Below are 20738 nucleotides of genomic sequence, written 5' to 3' on the forward strand. Positions count from 1 at the left end.
TATATAGTTATACTGTCATAACAGCCCTTCCTGAGGGAACCCAAAACTACAATGTGGCCTGTGACAGAAATGATTTTGACACACCTGGTCTAGTCCGTCACAGTCTAGGATGCGATATGGCTATTCCACTCTACTGTAGCACAAACAGCCAGTGTAGAATAGTTGTGAATGGTTATGTCCATTGTAGTCCAGTATAATAGACTAGGACAGGGTAGGATAGTCAAGTTATGACAGGACTGGATAGTCTGTTGCATCTATTATAGTCTAGTCCAGGGGTCTCAAACTAATTTTTGTCGCGGGCCACATTGTAGTTATTGCTTCCCTCGGAGGGCCATTATCACTGTGAACCCATATAAAATATTGTCTCATATAATGACATACACAACAAAATGATGGATAACTAGTTTTAAAATCAGAAGCCAATAAAAAATGTTCAACAATTATTACATTTATTTAAAAAAGGTGATTGGTAACATAAAATACTTGCAATATCTCAACATTATACAAGTAAAGACACCGATTTTGGTATTTTCACAAGAAACATGAAGTCGACACACATGATTTGCTTTCGCGGGCCACATAAAATTATGTTGCAGCCCGGATCTGGCCCCACGGGCCACCAGTTTGACACCTGTGGTCTAGTCTATTCTGAATACGTAGACTTGCCCAGTCTCATCTAGTAATGGTAGAGGTGGGACTAAGTCACTCAAGACTTTATCGTCATGTCCCAAGTCGTCGACTTGGGACTTGCAAAGCAATGACTTGGTCCCACCACTGAGTAATGATCTACTCTGCCTTGTCTAGTCAAATTAACAGAAGGATGGGATACTGTTGCCATACATACAGTCCCGTCCAAAAGTATTGGAACGGCAAGGTCAATTCCTTTGTTTTTGTTGTATACTGAAGACATTTGGGTTTCAGATCAAAAGATGAATGTAAGACAAAAGTTCAGAATTCTAGCTTTTATTTCCATCTAGATGTGTTAAACAACTCAGGACTGAGCAAAATTTGTTTGAAACCACCCATTTTTCAAGTGAGCAAAAGTATTGGAACGTGACTAATGGGTGTTTCCAGCTGCTCAGGATTCAATCAAATTGATTGCTTAAACATTAGATAGTTCTTGTTTTTGGTTTTGGGTTTCACCTGTGGAAACTGCATTTGCTCTTAACAGATTCACTGCCATTGGTGCCTTTAGAAGTCAAATATCAATGTTAACTGGGAAGGCTGGGACTGAATGAGTTAAGCAAACACAAAGACCATAGAGCTGTCTATGGGAATCTGAGAGTATAGGTCAAATCAATCAGAGCTATTGCACAAACATTGTACATAGCCAATACAACAATTTGGAATGTCCTGAAAAAGCCAAACTACTGGTATAATGAGCATCAGACATCGAATAGGTCGACCAAGGGTATCAACAGCAGTTGATGACAGAAACATGGCGAGAGACACCACTGCCAACCTCCACAGGGCAGGGGTGAAGGTATCACACAAGACTGAGAGAAGAACTATACAGGCCATACCGCAAGATGCAAACCACTCATCAGCAAAAAGAATCGGAAGGCCAGATTGAATTTTGCAAAGTAGTACAGAGATGAGCCACTAAGGTTTTGGAACAAGGTTTTATGGCCTGATGAGACAAGGTTAACCTCTACCAAAGCGATGGAAAGAGAAAGAAAGGATCTGCTTATGATCCAAAACACACAAGCTCATCTGTGAAGGTGATGTCATGGCTTGGGCTTGCATGGCTGCTTCTGTAATGGGCTCACTAGTCTTTACTAATGATGTAATTCATGATGGTAACAGCAGAATGAATTCTGAAGTCTACAAAACCATTTTGTCTGGTAATTTACTGACAAATGCATCCAAACTAATCAGGAGAAGCTGGTTCATGCAACAAGACAATGACCCAAAACACTGCCAACACAACAAAGGACTTCATCGGGGGGGAAAACTGGAAGGTCTTAGACTGGCCAAGTCAATCACCCGACCTTAACCCAATAGAGCATGCATTTTACTTCCTGAAGAGGAGACTGAAAGGAGAAACTCCCAGAAACAAACAAGAACTGAAAGAGGCTGCAGTAAAGGCCTGGAAAAGCATTTCAAATGAAGAATGCAACAGTTTGTTGAAGTCAATGGGTCACAGGCTTGATGCAGTTATTGCACGTAAGGGTTACGCTACCAAATATTAAATGTTATTCACTTCGTTAATTAATGTCTGTTCCAATATTTTTGCTCACTTGAAAAGTGGGTGGCTTAAAACAAAAGGTGCTCTGTCCTGAGTTTAACACATCTAGATGTAAGTACCGTGAAATAAAAGCTGAAATTCTGAACTCATTCATCTTTTGAGCTGAAACCCAAATGTCTTCAGTATTCAACAAAAACAAAGGGATTGACCTTGCCGTTCCAATACTTTTGGAGGGCACTGTACTTGAGTCAAATATTGTCAAGCCTAGCATGGTATAGCACAGGGTAGGATAGTCTGGTTTAGACAAGGATGGGGATAGTCTTATCTATGATTGAGTCTATTGTGATCTGATTCATATTGGAGTTGAGTAATACTCTGTCCTAAAATAGTTGTCATCTAGTCTAGGATCAGTTAGAATAGTCAGTTTTAGACTAACGGGGGATAGTTAAGACTTGTATATTCCTCTCTCATTTAGTCTAGGAGAGAGTAGACAAGGCCCTTTAAGAACAGTGTTTCTCAGATTTTCTCACATAAAGGAGCACCTTTATAAAACCTCCACCGAGTTTCCATAGTTACAAAAACAACGATAATAACGACATGCTAACAATCTTTGTTTGTTCCCGTTTACTACAGTGTTAGCGCCAGGCTCCTTCGTTAAGTCGCTCAGTTCTTTTGTTCAGTTGATAGCAAAGAAATGTTTGGAATTAGCATCCTTATCAGTCACGCAGGTTCAGTAGCAACCAATTTTTTGGTCTTTCCGAGTTGATGTCCTCATTGACCATGTAAGGTTATTGAGCACTATGTAAAGATTGGCTAGCATGTGAAATGCTAACATGACGGCCATTGTCTCTTGTCCTGAACCCATGGGCTCGGCAGCGGCAGTGCATGCTGGGAAAAAACAAACAAGCATTACAGCTTCTGTTAAGAAATGACATGGAGTCATAGACTAGTCTAGCATTGTAATGGTCTAATCTAGAACAGGGTATGCTCGTCAAGTTTACGCAAGGATGGGATAGTCTAGTTGTATGTGGTATGGTTGAGTCCATTGTAGCGTAGACTATTCCAGTCTAGAATAGTCCTAGACCAGTCTAGCATAGTCCAGTATGGTATTAGTCTAGGACAGTGTAGACAGAATAGTCTAGTTTAGACACGGATGGGATAGTCTTATTGAATTTAGTTGAGTGTATTGTGGTCTAGTCTATGGTACTTTAGCAGTCTAGTACAGTAATGGTCTAGTCTAGCACAATCCAATTTATTTATAAAGCCCATTTATTTATAAAGCCCATTTAAAAACAACAGAGTTGACTAAAGTGCTGTACATCAGAGGATATAAAATATAACACTGTTTACAAAAACCCAATAAAATAACACTACAAACTCTCATCCAGAAAGAAGAGAAAACCAGGGAGAACAAATGGGTTTTCATTGGATAGTAGTAGTAGTCTAGGATAGTCAAGTATGGGACAGTTGTCGTCGTCTATTGTAATGTAGTCTATTCCAGTCTCATAACATAGTTTAGTACAGCAATAGTCTACTCTAGTACAAGGTAAGATAGTCTAGTCATACAGTGCTGTAAAATGTATTGGCTCCCTTCTCAAATTCTTATAGTTTTGCATAGTTTCCCCAATTTAATGTTCAGGATCATCAATCAAATGTCCGACTCTACTGGCCAGCGTGGCGCTGTGTCCGGCCACCGTGATGAAATAGACACTACATAGTTTAAAAAAAAAAAAAAAAAAAAAAAGCTGCTTGGTTCGCGCTCTGTAATAGTCTAGGACAGGGTAGGATAGTCTAGTCTTCAATGGTTGAGTCAGTCAGTCAACCTACTGTAGTTTAATACAGTCATAGTCAGGACCATGTAGGATAGTGTTGCAGTACATTCTTACAATGTATACAAAGAGTGTCGTGTAGTTGTCTTTCATGGTGGCTAGGAGTGCACGTTGGTGTCAACGAGGTCCGCAGGGCAGGGCCGGCTGTGTCTGTAGGCCATGATGAAACAGGACGACTGGTGCCACCAGTAGAACATGAGCAGCAGCAGCACGTGCCACAGCTGATGGCTCGAGCCCACGTAGTTCAGCTGGCCTAAAACAACACATTCATTAACAACACGTCATTTACCCGAAAAACATTTTGGCCAATCTCACCATTCTTTCCTCGTTTTTAAATCATGATTTTTATTTTATTTTTTTACGCTAAAAGGAGAAAATACAACTTGGAAGTCCATGTATGTCCTTGGATGGTGACGAAAGTACAAATTAAGTTTTTTCATTTTTTAATAAATTTGGATATGATTCAGGAGAGAAAACAAAATACAAGTCTCCAAATTTTGTGATTTGTGGGGGGAAAAAAATATCTGAAAGTCAACTAAATTTAAAACATTTTGGAGAAATGTTTTTAAAAAATACATAACATTTTTATCGGAATAATAATGTAACATTTTGTTTATAAGGAAAAGTCTCAAATTCTTCATTTGAATTGAAGAGGAATTTTCTTTCTACCTGGAAGATGAGGAAATTGTATTTTTTTTTTCCTGTTCAAAAAGAAACATATCGTCAAATTTGATCCATGTTTTTCATTAAACAGTGATGGAGCTCCAAATATTGTGAGTTTTCGGTTTCAATTGATAGAAAATGAAAAATGTCTTTTTGGAGAGAAATACAAAAATTGGATGCTTTTCATTAGAAAGCGGCAATCTGAAATTGTATTTATTTAATTAAACTATTGAAATAATAATAATGAATAAACATAATTATAAACCTTTAAATATATTACAAATTATTGCATTAACTTTGTATCATAAAAACTAAAAAAATATTTTTTTAAACACAAAATTTAGAGATTTGTTGCCATCCAATGAAAAGCATGTGTCATCACATTTTCTTCTAGTTACGGGTAGCTCTTTTTCTCCCATTACACAAACAAAAATAATTTTTTGTGTTGAATAAAAACAGCAAAACCTAATACAATTTAGAAAAGAAGACTTTAAAAAAATCTTATATTTGAAAGAAAAATAACAAGTGTTTCTTCACACAGAGACACAGAAAGCTGATTTCCTCTGCTGATCATTGTGAATTGTTAGTGGATGATTTGGCATTTGCATACTGACATGGCTGACCTGGGAAATATCGTTCAGGCACTTTGGAGACATAGAAGAGCAGCGCCAATGCCGCCATCAAATACATGACCAACACACGGGGGATGAATGCCTGCAGAGAGACCAACGTTAAATTAAAAAAAAATAAGCCTAGGCATGTCCCGATCTGATCAGTACGTGTATAAGCGACTGTGAAAGACACACAGACACAGTCTGCCTTGATTCTATTCCGCAGTACGATAGAACGTCAGACAGGTTAGCAATTGTAACGCATTCAAATTATTTAACTTCAAATAGAAGTTTAACAAGTGTGAATTATTTTGGGAAGCACAGGCTTGTGGTCATAAATCAATAGTGTCGTTTGGAGTCACACACGTGACCTATAACCATGTAGCTGCATGGACTGTCCATCCATCCATCCATTTTCCAAGCCGTTTATCCACACACACACACACACACACACACATATATATATATATATGTGTGTGTGTGTGTGTATATATATATATATATATGTGTGTGTGTGAATGTGTGTATATATGTATGTTTGTGTACACACACACACGTGTATATACATATATATGTGTGTGTGTATATATATATTTATATATATATATTTGTGTATATATATGTATTTATATATATATATATTTATATACATATATTTGTGTATATATGTATATATTTATATATATATTTATATATATATATTTGTGTATATATATGTATATATTTATATGTTTATATGTATATATATTTATATATATTTGTATGCAAACACATACATGTGTGTATGTATATATTGGTTGCAAAAAATAATGTAACATCCCTAAATGATATTAAAAATATGCACAGCCTTACTTGCACGAGTTCCGAGGAAAATCCGCCAGCGTCGCAGACCCAGTGCACAACGGGCACCAGACCGCACGACGCCAGCGCGCAGAAGGCCAGCGATCGAGGGCGGCGCCACTGCTTGCTCAGGTAGTTTGGGTGGATGTGTGCCAGGAACACAGCCAGGATCATGGCCAACACTGTCACCAGGTAGACCTGACGCCAGTACTGACACACAAAAACATTTGCTTTCAGAGGTGTTCATTATAAAAAATAAATAAATCACAGAATTACAAAAAAATATATATTGGAAAAAAAAAGGCACATTTTGTGATTTTTTAAAAACAAAGAATTGCCAAATGTTGCAAGTTATTTTGTTTTTATCAATAACTTTTTTTTTTTTAAATCATAAAAACAACCAAATATGGACACATTTTTAGATTTTCTTGTTTTAATTGTAAACAACTGACAAAAAATAGCCCAACATTAAGAAAGAGGGGGGCCATTTATCTGGTTTTTATTGTAAAATAAAATAAATTACCCCCGGTCAAATTTCGTATCATAAAACAACAAAAAGTGGCCAAATTTACAGTTTACTTTATCATTAACATAAAAAAAAAAGAAAACTAAGTCTGGGAAATTTTTCAATATACTGTATATTAGGGCTGCAACAACGAATCGATAAAGTGGTGGCAACGAATTTCATTGATTCGTTGTGTCACGCAATTTTCACGTCAATTTTTTGTGTGTGTGTGGACAAAGTAGTCTAAAATGTTTGAGCATTTCACTCTCCACAATGCTAGACAATGTGTTGCTGCGTTGCTTGCCTGCCAGCTTTGGGCATCACAGGAGCACAAGATGTATGACACAGAACTTCAAACAAAAACGTGTATTTGTTTTACCCTGGTGTCTGCTGCCAGGTTGGCATTGCAAATGAAAATGTGTTCTCAATTACCTTACCCAGCTGAATAAAAGAGTAATATACAAAAAGTGAGCTCAATGGCATGGTAAGTCACGACTACAAGTTGTGTGCACCGTGCACTTTGATAGCGACTGACAGAGATTAGTTCTCCAAATAAGAGGCAAAACGTCAAGCTGTATATTTGTCACTCCCAGTTGTAGTTTATTGTAAACTGGACACATAAAACAAAAAGACTTATAAAAAGAAAAATGAACTAAAATACAGTAAGAAGGCAATTATGCTAAGGTAATTGTAAGCCTTCAAACAAAATCAACGATGCACCACCGAGTGTTATATACTTATCGTCTGGTGTAATAACTATAAATGAAGAGACGGAATACAATAGCATATCTGCTTGTATCGCTCTTCAACATACTTTCCAACAAATGCGCATCTCAACACAAGATGGGGGGGTTAAGGGGGTCGGGTGGGTTTCTACAGCATTCGGAAAGGGACAAACTTAACGGGTCCACAACATGTCATGTTACCAAATGGCCTTAAGTATAAAAATACTTTTGTTATGCTGGCAACCAGTTCAGGGTGTACCCCGCCTCCTGCCCGATGATAGCTGGGATAGGCTCCAGCGCGCCCGCGACCCGCGTGAGGAGAAGCGGCTCAGAAAATGGATGGATGGTATTAAGAAAGTGTTTTTTATTGTTTATTGTTATATACTTATCGCCGGTTGTGGTCATAAATCAATCAATATATTTATATATATATATTTATATATATATATATTTATATATATATATATATATATATATATAAATATATATATGTTTATATATATATATATATATATATGTTTATATATATATATATATTTATATTTATATATTATATATATTATTTATATATTTATATTTATATATATTTATATATATATATTTATATATATATATATATATATAAAATTGACATTTTTATACTAAGTCCATATTAGAGACTCCCCCTATGGAGGTCTAAATAGCAAAAATACGGGACCTTTAATAGATACAATTTTGAGTTTACATAGAAGCAAAAAACACATTTTGCAGTTTTGTGTGTGGGGCGGGGGTTGTTGTTTTCAGTGTAAAAGACAAATGGGAAAAAAAGCGGCTTTTTTTCAGAAGAAAATAAAAATACCAATTTTGGAGAAAGGCCACATTTTTTTTTCATTGTAATGAGGATGAAATGCTGATTCACCTGAGTTCGGTGTTGGATATTTTGTGTTCCAATAACATAATATTTGTGTTGCGTATAAAAAACACCCGCCTCTGGTGGCATACTCACATTATTGCAGTAGAATGCGTAGAAGACGGCAGGCACATAGCAGCCCAGGATGCCCACCGACACGCCGGCATAGTCCAGCGCCATCCAGCGCCGACTCGTCTTCTCCGAGCGGTGGCAGCAGAACACGTGGTAGCCCGCGGAGCAAAGCAGACATAGCTGGACACACAAGTGATGGGTTAACTTGTACTTTTAGCGCCATCTTGTGGCATTCCATAGAGTACAAAACAGCAAAGAGTTAAGATTTTCAGAGGATAGTTTCCCCAAAAAAATCCACTGATTGGTGAATTTACAAATAACGAATCACAAATGTGCGGCAGAACAGTGTACCTGGAAGCAGAAAAGGCCGACTGAGTAGATGACATAGTCCTCGCGTGATGCTCCCAGCTGGGGCAGAACCTGCGCCATGTGGTACACAGCCAGGAAAAAGAAGAGCAGGAAGCCCAGCAGGTGAGTCCAGATATTCACCGTCTCGTTGGACAGGATGAATAGGCTGACGGACAGACGCAAAGCACACACGTCAACAAGCCACCACGGCCGAGTGCTCAAGAGAACTAACTAAATAGCTGAGAAACTATGTGGCTGAATGACTGATTAGCTGTCTAATTTCCTGACTATGTAAAATCTGCTGAAGAACTAACTAGCTGTCTTACTCACTGATTTATTACTAGGGCTGCAACTAATTATTTTAATAATGGATTTCTCTTTTGATTTCTTTTTGATTAATTGATGAATCAGATAAAACATTTTTATTTGTCCATGCCTTTATTCAAAAACAGGACATTATTTCAAATTGAGAATTGTGTAGAAAATGCACAACATTAATTGATTATGATTCAGTCACTGCTTTGGTCCGTAACATCAGAAAATGGACAAAAAAAAGTTGGTTTCCAAAGTAAAGATTCTTGCAGAAGTCTTATTTTTAAGTAATAAATATAAAAGTATGTTAATAATAAACAAAAAACAAACAAAACAACTAAAACCAAAATTGAAAAAACTGCTCCTCACCTTTTGATGCAGAGCCTGGAGGGCAGGTATGCCCTATATCCGTCCGTGATGTAGGGGTTCTCGCGCAGGTACCCCGGGATCTGCTCGTAGGTGTACAGGCGGATCCCACGGGGCACCAGCACCGGCCAGTACTGGTAGCCCCCCAGCTCGATGTAGTGGGTGGTCTGGGCACTCTTCTGGCCCTTCTGAGGCATCACGGCGGTGGGGGATGCTTTCTTCTGACCTAAGGAGGGACTGTACGAGACAAAACAGGTCACATAATGACAGTTATTGAATAATAATCAACATTTTAGGAGGTGCTATGTCATATATTTAACTTCAGCTGTACAGGGGGCACATGCCAGTGCGAACAGTAAGCTGGTCCAAAGCCCAGATAAATGCAGAGGGTTGCGTCAGGAAGGGCATCCAGCTTAAAACTTTGCCAAAGAAATATGATCGTTCGGCCAAAGAATTACATACCGGATCGGTCGTGGCCCGGGTTAACAATGTGGCTGTTAACCTACAGGGCGGCAGTGGAAATTCAGCTGCTGTGGGTCGAAGACGAAGGAGAGGTGGAAAGTGGGTTCTGAGGCAGAAAGAGAAGAGGACAGTAAAGAGCCTAGAACTGAAATTGGGGACTTTGAATGTTGGGACTATTAGCGCAGGAGTTGGTTGATATGATGATTAAGAGAATGTTAGATGCATTGTGTGTCCAGGAGACCAGGTGGAAAGGCAGTAAGGCTTGAAGCTGAGGGGCAGGGTTCAAATTATTTTACCATGGTAGAGATGGAAAGAGAAATGGAGGATGGGTTATTTTAAAGAGACTCTAAGAAGATATCCTTGTTTTGTTTCTCAATACATTAAATATGTTTGAAATGCTGAAAACATATGCAAAAACTTAATATAGTGTAAATTGTTGAGATTTAGCTTGAGCATCTTTTTCACTGTTTGAATTTTCCTGATTTTGTGGGCGGGGCTAAAAAACAGGGCTGGGGCGTAAACTTTCTCGTGCGAGTTCCCTCCCCCACTATATAAGGACAAAGTGACATTTCGTTTGGCTGCTCAGTTGTGAGTTAGCTGTTAGCTTCATATGCGACCCTTTTTTCAGTGTGCGCGATTAAAAATTTCATCTAGACTTTACACCGATCTAATCGGCTTCATCTGTACCGGCCAATAATTAGCATTTTATGCTGATCGGCTTTGTCATAATTTGCCGATCCGATCAATGCTCCGCAAAAGACATTTTTTCCGCGTCACCATCGTGGTCAGTACATTTGAATCCAAAAGCTAGTTTATTTTTAGCCTTGTCGCGTGTCTTTTGCCGTAGTACTGTAAATATCTGACCGCCAATAAGGTTTTTTTTTTTTTTTAAAAACATGTCGGCAGTGTGGGACAATCAACACGTCTGAGACTGAAAACACGTAATGCATGGATCAGACGACAAGACAAATTTGGTCTTCCACGATTGCACTACTGCAATAAAAACTTTTATTCCGATACCACCGCATCCCGTCTTTTACAATCACTGGGCTTTATCTTGTCAACTCAAACGCGACCGGATACAAACGCGACCGGATACAAAAACAATGGATCACGTTTTTCCCCAAAATGGGGAAAAACGTGTGGTGGTGGTCACCGGTGCTCGGGAGAGGACTTTCATTTAAGAATTGCTTGAAGTATGTTCACGTACACAAATCATATGCTGGAGCGACCAACTGAAAAAGTTGATCGCACCAGTGCTACAAGTGCAAATGTTAGTGTAGAGCCCTGTCAGGGGTGTTGTGACAGAAGACTCTCTGCTAGGATGAAGGGCAACGTTTATAAAACAGTGGTTAGGCCAGTCATGATGAGCGGATTAAAGACAGTGGCACTGAAGAGACAACAGGAAGCAGAGCTGGATGAAGATGTTGAGGCTCTCTCTCGGAGCGGCCAGGTTGGATAGGATTAGAAATGAGCACATCAAAAGGACAGCCTAGGTTTGATGTCTTGGAGACGAAGTTAAAGAGAGAGCAGACTTCAACAGTTTGGACACGTCCAGAGGAGAGAGAGTGAGTAGTATATTGGGATAAGGAAGATGATGATGGAACTGCCGGGAAAGAGAACTCGAGGAAGACCAAAGAGAAGGTCGATAACTGTAGTGAGGGAAGACATGAGGGCAGTTGGTGTTACAGAAGAGGATGCAGGAGAAAAGGATGGCACGCTGTGGCGACCCATAACGGGACAAGCCGAAAGGAAAATAACTATTTCATACTCAGTTTATGTTGAGTACTTCCACATTTACCATAGTCAAAAGTGCGTGTACTCAAGTACATAGTGTGAGTACTTTTACCACCTCTGCTAAACAATGAAAATCAGGTCTAACTGAGTCATAACTTCCATTAAAAAAAAACCTCTTATTGAACAACTGCTGACTAAGCGGGTAGAAACGGCAAGCGACGACAATATTTGTCACCAAACCCTGTTAAAAGCGCTTTCTTTGTTAACAACTCTGTGCCAAATACGTCCGAAGACTCAAATTACACCAAAAGTAACTCGAATGACACTATACTGATTAAATAGAGTACGTAAATGTTTAATACATTCCAACTGAGTTTGGCGACGAGAGGGGTTTTAAATAGGCTACAACAACAAGCTAGCTAATTTCTCGACTAAATTGAAGATTAACTCACCGTTCAACTTTATGAATGTGCACTTCGTTCCATTTTTGGGTCTCACTAAACACACTGAACATTTGAAAGAATCAAATCGTTAAACCGTAACTTGGAATGGTACCCAGCAACGATCAACTTTAAATTTTATCTTCCAAATCAGTATTGACGTCAACAATGAAGGACCCACCCTGCCTCCATAAGACAAGAGCGTCCTAAGAGTGCCTGAATAAAAATACACTAACGATAAATTGAGAGTACAGTAAAGTAAATCCGATCCGTAAATTATATATTTTTTTCTTCCTCATCGAGTCCTGTATTTGTGTGAATAATAATAAAATACAGATGAAATGACTAGTTAAAAAAAAAAAAACAGCAAAAAGCAAGAAGCACTTTTGGTATTACGCTTGTTATTACACAATAACTAAAAATGTATCAGACCTTTGGCTAATGATGTAAAGAAATCAGTTCAGGGAGCCCTGGTTGTTGAATTTTCACTATGTGTAGAGACAAACAGAGAGACAGAGTCAGAGTGCAGTATTTCTCAATAGCTAAAACATAAAACCCTATATATCCAGATATTATTTGTCGGGGCTGGCAGACGGCCTACCCCAACAAATAATAGCTGTAATGAAAACTAATTTTCCCTTCACAAAAAAATGTAAGGAAAATTTGGTCAGCGTGCCGCCAAGAAAAACCAATTTAAATACAGTACAGAAATATACATGATCTCTTCTTCCATTTTGGTTGAAGACAGATGAACTCACCTGCTGCATTTTATGCAGTGCTTAAACCTGATTGGTGTGTCTACAATTAAGCAATCACGTTTCTGTGCACCTGATGGCTGTGTTTCACCAATTGGTTCATGGGCATGCTAATTTGACAGTCAGTGCTTTGGAATGGCAAGGAAGTGACATCATGATATATTTCTGTGTGTAATGTATACAAAAAGTTTTTATTATTACTGTGACAAGTTAACACTGATGGAGACGCACACCCTTTTCGAAAGTAAAAGAAATAATCATTATTTGTAATCATGACAATAGATCATTGTAGTATAATCATATTTAAATAATTTCCGCTTCATTATTTTTCCTTTAACGGACTAACTAACTGACTAAATAGCTGTCTTAGTAACTCTGTGTCCAACTAATTGATAAAATACCTGTTTAACTAGCTGACTAATGAAGTACCTAGCTAGGTAGCTAACTAATTCGGTGAATCTAGGTAACTTATTATCTGACTGTCTAGGAAACTCATTATCAGTCAAGCTAGCTGACTAACGAATTAACTGGACTGGACTGAACTAAAGTGTGTAAATTTGTGGGATATCAGTGGGAATGTTGGTCTGAGCGTTGAGATGTTAAGGAACGTTGGTCAAAAGCTTCCCTCAGGAGAAGAGAGAAGGCCTCATTCGCACAGTGTTTACGCCTGCCCTCCATTCAGCGTGTCGTGGATGAGTGTAGTTCCATGCATCCATCCATCCATTTTCTGAGCCGCTTATCCTCACAAGGGTCGCGGGATGAGTGTAGTTCATTATCACATTTAATACACCTCTCAGTACTCACGCATTGACATAGTGAAGACGCTCTCGCCACACGAGCTCGCAGAGACATCCGCTGGTTTACACCACACCACAGTCATCCTGGAAGAGCGAGATTTTTTTCATGGAAAGAAAACAAAGTTGTCAAAACAACCACTCCACATTTACACAGACCTGCAGAAAAAAGTGAAAATAGTGTTCTGTAATATACAGGCTAGGCCAGTAGTATGTAATTGTCCCCGCAAATTTTAGCAGCTAATGAACTAAGTACCTGTCAGCCAAACGCGGACTACTTTCCAAATAGCTGAAGAACTAGCACACTATATAGCAAGCTATCTAATTAGCTGTCTCACTAGATTAGTGGACTAACAAACAGAATAATTACTGGTCTAACCAGGTAGCTATTTAACTGATTAACTAGCTAAGTAACAAATTATATAACATATTAGCTGGCCTACTAGCTGATTGACTAATTGCTGACTAATGAACTAATTGTCTGATCAACTAGCTGACTATAAGTAACCAATTACTGACTAAATAACTGACAAAACAATTAGCTGAATAGAAGACAAACTAAATATCTGACTAAATACGTAAGTAATTAGCTGACTAAATAACAACTAACTACTATCTATATAAATAATTAAGTGATTAACTAGCTGTCTAAGTACTGGTTGATTGACTGACCAACTGACTGACTGAATAACTAGTTAACTTAATAATTAACTAGCTATCAGGCTAATTAGCTGTCTAATTTGCTGGCTTACCCACTGACAATTTCTAAGTTCGAATTTCCTGCTCTGGTAACCTCTAGCGGCCATTTGAGGCAGCTCAGCATCGTATGTTTTAAGCTTAGCATCAATGCTCTGTGGTATAATATTATTATTGTTAAATGATATTAAAGACTGAACCGTTGACACCTCATCCCTATTCAGAGTCCACCTTTGTCCCACTTCTTTGCACCTTTCGTTCCCGTCATCCATTTTGCTACTGGAGGGTGTAATTACGCGTTAAGGCGCCGTGTAATGGAACATGAAATGGAAGCCACGTCTCCTCCCAATATTTCTCATAAAAAGCAGGAAGTGATGACAAAATATGGCACGTGCGATGATTGCGCTATGACGGCGGCACTGGCAGAAGCGTGGAAGCACGTCGCGGCGAAATGATCGGGAAAAGGTCGCATTACATTCCGTCTCCCTGAGGCGGAACATCTACTCTGTGCTAACATCAAAACACTAGCTTGATTCAAATTTACAGTATGTCAGACATTTCACAATGACGTCACACATTCTTTCAGGTAGCAAATGCCCAAGCGATATCCAATGACACCACTAGTGAACAAACCCTTAAATGACTTGAATGATGGTGGCACGGTGGCTAACTGGTTAGAGCGTCAGCCTCACAGTTCTGAGGACCCGGGTTCAATCCCCGGTCCCGCCTGTGTGGAGTTTGCATGTTCTCCCCTTGCCTGTGTGGGTTTTCTCCGGGCACTCCTGTTTCCTCCCACATCCCAAAAACATGCATTAATTGTAGACTCTAAATTGCCCGTAGGCATGACTGTGAGTGTGAATGGTTGTTTGTTTCTATGTGCCCTGCGATTGGCTGGCAACCAGTTCAGTGTGTACCCCGCCTCCTGCCCGATGACAGCTGGGATAGGCTCCAGCACGCCCGCGACCCTAGTGAGGAGAAGCGGCTCAGAAAATGGATGGATGGATGGACTTGAATGATGATTTTAGCCTTCTTCTCTACTGCCATACTTTGAATGTGTGACATGTCAGTGAAAAAGATGAAACAATGAAAAAGATGTAAAGAGGTAAATTGCTTTAAATGTGTAAATTAAAATGCCTTAAAGGTGCCATATTTTACAAAACCAACTTTTTCTAGTATTTGGGAGAGAGGCAGTGGAACGGTCGGGGCCAGTGCCCTGCCAGTTTATGGAGAAGTGCCTCTATTTTAGGCAAAGTGGCCCTGTGTGGGTGCAAAAATTTTCATCGGAGTTTGCAGTAATAACCCCCTCCCCCGTCGACGAAATGATTTGGGACGAAAGGACCCACCCAATACTCTGAGGAGGAGGTCTAAATTGCAAAAATATGGGACCTTTAAGATTGATCACGGTATAGCCTAACTTTTAGCGTACTGTACTGCCGTCATTTGTAAATGAGCCTATCCTAGCATTGATTGGTTATTTTGGTGACTGATACTGTTTGACTTCCAATCTGTTAGGCTATGGTAGATAGTCTATTTCCCTGTTATCTATATTGCTTGACTTTTCTCTTGGTTGGATGAATGTCACAGATATGCTATTTTCACGCTGAAATGGATTGAAAGCATTAGCACTAGTTAGCAGATCACAATTGTTTTACTAAGTTACTCAAAAACAACCGAACCAAAGATTTTACATACATGTATGTGTGAGAAAATGTCTTCCACAAACCCAATAATGGACTTTGGTTCTACTACTACACATTTATGGATTATTATTATTTTTAGTTTTTGTCATGGTGTCGGTTCAAGTCAGTGTTAGTCACTCGCGTTCTGTCCCCTGGTATCCCCCTGCCTATTGTCTGAAAATATTCTGAAACGTGCTATAGTTGGCAGCAGACTGACCGATGCACCCTAGACGCGATAGCTTTTCTTCTTTATTGTATCACTAAAGTTAGTTGCTTGCGCACTTCCTGAATGAAAAAAACAAACAAAAAAAAACACTGCTCATCACAGTTAGTTAGTGTGTCAGTCAGTCTGTTACGTTAAAATAACCACTTAATCCATTTCCACAAGTTAAAAAGGTATTCTGATGACAATTAGGTAGCTAGTTAGCAGAATTACGCAAAAAAATATAAAACGGATGTCTGCAAGTCGAGACGTTGTTTTGTTTTGATCATGGGTAATTAGTTAGCTAGATAGATAGCTAATTAGCAGAAATACTCCCCAGAAATTACTGCATTTATGTTATACTGATAGCAATGGTTAACTTCATTTGATACTTTTATGACAGCTAAGAATGCAAAACAAGTCCTTTATTGCATTTACGTCTAAGTATTGCTTTATTGCGTTTACAACAAAGAGGTTTGTCGTGTCGTGCAATGTTATAGCGGAGAACAGGTTTGTTGAACAAGTAACAATCACTAAAAGCTTTTTCTTTGACTTATAAAAACTAAACATGTTCCCAATCTTCTTTAGAACAATTGAAGAAAAGCAATCTGCAAGTCATGTAACCCGGTCAGGAAAGCGGATCACGGCGCATATGCGCGTCTAAAGCTACGCTCTGTTCGCTAATAAACGTTTCGATAAAATGCGCGCTTTTGTGGTCTTCCACATCCCCATCCCTGAGGGATTAGCGGGAAGTTTCTTTTTGTGTCCAGCTGCAAAAAGTGCAAGCACTATAATGTTTATCCGCGCTAATCCCAGAGCTCTTGTCAAATTTGTTTTTGCCGCTTTTTCCTTGGGCTGGGATTTACAAGCAACCAGATGTATCTCCTAAGACGGAGTCCAAAAGATGCCCCTCGGATTATTATTATTAGTAATGCTTTTCAATATTGTTGTGCGGATGAAACTTTTACTCCCATAAAAGAATAAAAAAATTAATAAAAAAGGTACAAAGACACTAAGCCGTAAAGAGCTCAGCGAGGCCAGATGCTGCAAAAAGATTGACAAGTACAGTATGGACAAAAGTATTTTGCATGTGTCAGTGAGTGCAGACGGACGCATGCTACAATATATCCATCCATTTTCTGTACCGCTTATCCTCACTATATATCGTCTACAATAATCAAAGACACATACATGGACAAATGTATTGGTACACTGACTGCAAGTGAAAGGTGACTAACAATAATAGTCAAAGACGCGTATATGGGCAAAAGTATTGGAACACCTACAGGAAGTGACAAGTTATTCACAATAGTCAAAGACCCATGATCATTCACTATGGAATGATTGCTATAAGTAGCAAGAGAGTGAAAAGTTATTGAAGTGCTATCCATGCATCCATTTTCTTCCGCTTATCAGGGGTCAGGTTGTTGGGGCTGCAGCTTCAGCAGGGAAGCCCAGACTTCCCTCTCCTCTCTCTGCATGTAAATGCTTAACATTACTATAAACCACAAACAATGAAAGTTGTACATGGAAATCACTATGGCGTATTTGGATGCGTACTGGAATTGAGAAGTCGCTGACAATAATTACCAAAGACAATTATTGACAAAGGTATTTGGACAGCTACAAAGGAAGTGACCCCTAACCCACGTGGACAAATAAAGCGGAAATGATCAAATACACATACATGGATAAACGTTGATATGGATAAACTACAATATAATCAGAGGCAACTACGCCAAATAGATAAAAAGTGATTGTCAGTAGTAGTTAAAGACACACACTCGATGGACAAAAGTATGCGGCCAACACACAGGAAGTGAAAAGTGATTGACACTAATAGTCAAAGACATACACCACCACATGGACAAAAGCATAGGAACACCATAGAGGAAGTGAAAAGTGATTTACAATAATAATCAAAGACACGTACACTTGTTGGACAAACGTATGAGGCCACCATACAGCAAGTGAAATCATTGACAATAATAATCAAAGACACATAAGATTAACACAAGTAGTGGAAGGTCTACACGAAAGGCAAAGTGATTGACAACAAGCGTCCAATATAGCCGTGTGGTGGTGTGCTGTATGGTACTATATTATGTGCATAGCACAAGACAGAAGGATACAGGTATATGACGCCATCAGGCTGTGTAGAGTCTCGAAGACAGACAGCCAGTTGAGCCCACTTAAGGTGTTATGTGTATTTTCTTACTTAGGGGAGATAACCACACAAGTCAGGAAGGAGTAGTGTCCCCTGAATATAAAGCTCTACTTCTTTTCCTTTCGGCTTGTCCCGCTAGGAGTCGCCACAGCATGTCGTCCTTTTCCATGTAAGCCTATGTCCTGCATCCTCCTCTCTAACACCAACTGCCCTCATGTCTTTCCTCACTACATCCATCAACCTTCTCTTTGCTCTTCCTCTCGCTCTGTTGCCTGGCAGCTCCATCCTCATCATCCCATTACAAATATACTCACTTTCTCTCCTCTGGATGTGTCCAAACCATCGAAGTCTGCTTTCGCTAACCTTGTCTCCAAAACATCTAACCTTGGCTGTCCCTCTGATGAGCTCATTTCTAATTTTCTCCAACCTGGTCACTGTTAGAGCGAACCTCAACATCTTCATTTCCGCCACCTCCAGCTCTGCTTCCTGTTGTCTCTTCAGTGCCACTGTCTTTAATCCGTACATCATGGCTGGCCTCACCACTGTCTGATAAACTTTGCCCTTCATCCTAGCAGAGACTCTTCTGTCACATAACACGCCTGACACCTTCCTCCACCCGTTCCAACTTGCTTGTACCCGTTTCTTCACTTCCCCACATTCAATTATAGGCTCTGTGCTTTCCTCTTCTCTTTCTGCCTAAGAACCCGTTTTCCACCTCTCCTTTATCTTCGACCCCCAGTAGCTGAATTTCCACCGGCGCCCTGCAGGACGTTGTTAACCCGGGCCATGACCGATCAGGTATGGAATTCTTTAGATCAGGGGTGTCAAACTCTTTTTTTTTTTTGTCTCGGGCCGCATTGTAGTTATGATTTCCCTCAGAGGGCGGTTAAAACAGTGAAACCATATAAATGTTTAATCATCAACAAAACATATGATTACCATTACACAACAAATTGAGGGATAACAAGGTTTGAAATCAGAAGACAAGGATAATAGTTTGTTCAAGTATTGTTTAAGTTACTGTAGAAGACTGGTTTGGGAAAGGAAAAATTAAATATCTCAACATTATTGTTTATTATTATGACAATTTGGAATTTGGGTACAGATTTTAGCAAAAATCACAGAAGTTGACGAGCATGATTTGCTTTCGTGGGCCACATAAAATGATGTGGCAGGCCGCATCTGGCCCCCGGGTCTTGATTTTGACACCTATGCTTTAGATGAACACTCATATTTGTTTGGCAAAGTTTTAAGCCGGATGCCCTTCCTGACGCAACCCTCTGCATTTATCTGGGCTTGGGACCGGCCTACAGTTTGCACTGGCTTGTGCCCCCCATAGCGCTGCATTAATATATATAAAGTTGTCCATTTTTTTAAAATCATTGATAATTTAAAAAAGCACAAGATCCTAAATTGCTGTTGCAATTCATTAATAAAATGGTAAATGCTAAATGAACTGCACTTATGTAGCGCTTTATCTGCACCATCACAGTGCCCAAAGCGCTTCACAAAGCCTCACATTCACCCATTCACACACACATTCATACACCAGTGGGCGGCTGATGCCATGCAAGGCGCGGCCAGGCCCACTGGGAGCAAATTAGGGTTCAGTGTCTTGCCCAAGGACACTTCGACATGCGGACAGTTGGAGCCGGAATTCGAATAAAAAGTAATTGATTCAAGTTAATTTTATTTAAAAACATGTAGACCACGGGAAATGAAGAAAGTATCTTGGGACAAGACAAAAGTCGCATGGGAGAAAGATTTGGGTGAAGAGCTGCCAGGCGAGATGTGGCGAAGAAGTCTTACCCGTATACATACCTCCTCACTGTGCATACGCCATGGGTTAATACAATTCAAAGTGCTTCATCGTTTCCATTATTCAAGGGAGAGGCTTGCTAAGCTTTATGATACTGATGACAGTAACTGTTTAAGATGTGACCATAGTCCAGCCTCTGTAGGCCATATGTTTTGGGCCTGCTCCTTGCTTAATAATTATTGGAAACAGATATTTAAAGTATTTAGTCACATTTGCAAGCAAGACTTGGTACCGCATCCCCACACAGCCATTTTTGGCGTGCCTCCTCCCAATAGTGACCTTACGGATTTGCAGGCAAACGCTGTGGCATTTGGCTCATTACTGGCCCGCAGACTTGTCCTATTTATAATTGGAAGTCAAACAAAGCCCGGTCTTTTTTTGCAATGGTTGAAAGAGGTGCTTCCTTCCTGCCTCGAGAAAACTTCAATACAAGCTGAACGAAAAACACAGGAAATTTATGCAGACCTGGGGCTTCTTCATGGAATTTGTTCAGATTCCCTTTTCACTGACGACTGAACCGAGCTTTCCATAGCTATATGGTTTTCAGATGACGAACAATGACATACACTATTGCTCCTATCTTCAACACTTAAACGTGTAAAATTGGGAAGGATGACCTTTTTTGTGCTTTATGTTTAA

The 20738-nt window shown here is 39.5% G+C and overlaps 1 protein-coding gene across 3 annotated transcripts; it reads right to left on the bottom strand.

The window, feature by feature from the left end:
- Positions 1-432: 432 nt before the first annotated feature.
- On the bottom strand, positions 433-12190 carry paqr3a (progestin and adipoQ receptor family member IIIa). Of its 3 annotated transcripts, none has more exons than XM_061766879.1 (8): positions 12000-12190; positions 9352-9585; positions 8674-8836; positions 8347-8502; positions 6144-6341; positions 5304-5394; positions 4075-4270; positions 433-3076 (listed from the first exon to the last, which is right to left on the bottom strand). In XM_061766879.1, exons 1-7 carry the CDS (start codon positions 12059-12061, stop codon positions 4116-4118), a joined length of 1059 nt encoding a protein of 352 aa, XP_061622863.1. In that variant the 5' UTR covers positions 12062-12190; the 3' UTR covers positions 433-3076; positions 4075-4115. The 3 variants fall into 3 exon arrangements, with proteins under 3 accessions (XP_061622863.1, XP_061622864.1, XP_061622862.1); XM_061766880.1 differs by adding an exon at positions 9811-9916 and having other exon boundaries at positions 433-4270; positions 12000-12158; XM_061766878.1 differs by having other exon boundaries at positions 433-4270.
- Between the last annotated feature and the right edge of the window lie 8548 nt (positions 12191-20738).

Source organism: Phyllopteryx taeniolatus, chromosome 3, assembly GCF_024500385.1.
Source record: "Phyllopteryx taeniolatus isolate TA_2022b chromosome 3, UOR_Ptae_1.2, whole genome shotgun sequence".
In the NCBI taxonomy this organism is placed as follows: Eukaryota; Metazoa; Chordata; class Actinopteri; order Syngnathiformes; family Syngnathidae; genus Phyllopteryx; species Phyllopteryx taeniolatus.

Bases quoted from the DNA above. Each gene is read 5' to 3' on its own strand.
- paqr3a (XM_061766879.1), bottom strand. From the start codon at position 12,061: ATGTTCAGTGTGTTTAGTGAGACCCAAAAATGGAACGAAGTGCACATT. The intron at 9,586-11,999 runs GTGAGTTAATCT...TGTCTCGTACAG, and splicing joins CACATTCATAAAGTTGAACG to TCCCTCCTTAGGTCAGAAGA. The intron at 4,271-5,303 runs GTCAGCCATGTC...GTGTTGTTTTAG, and splicing joins GCCTGAACGATATTTCCCAG to GCCAGCTGAACTACGTGGGC.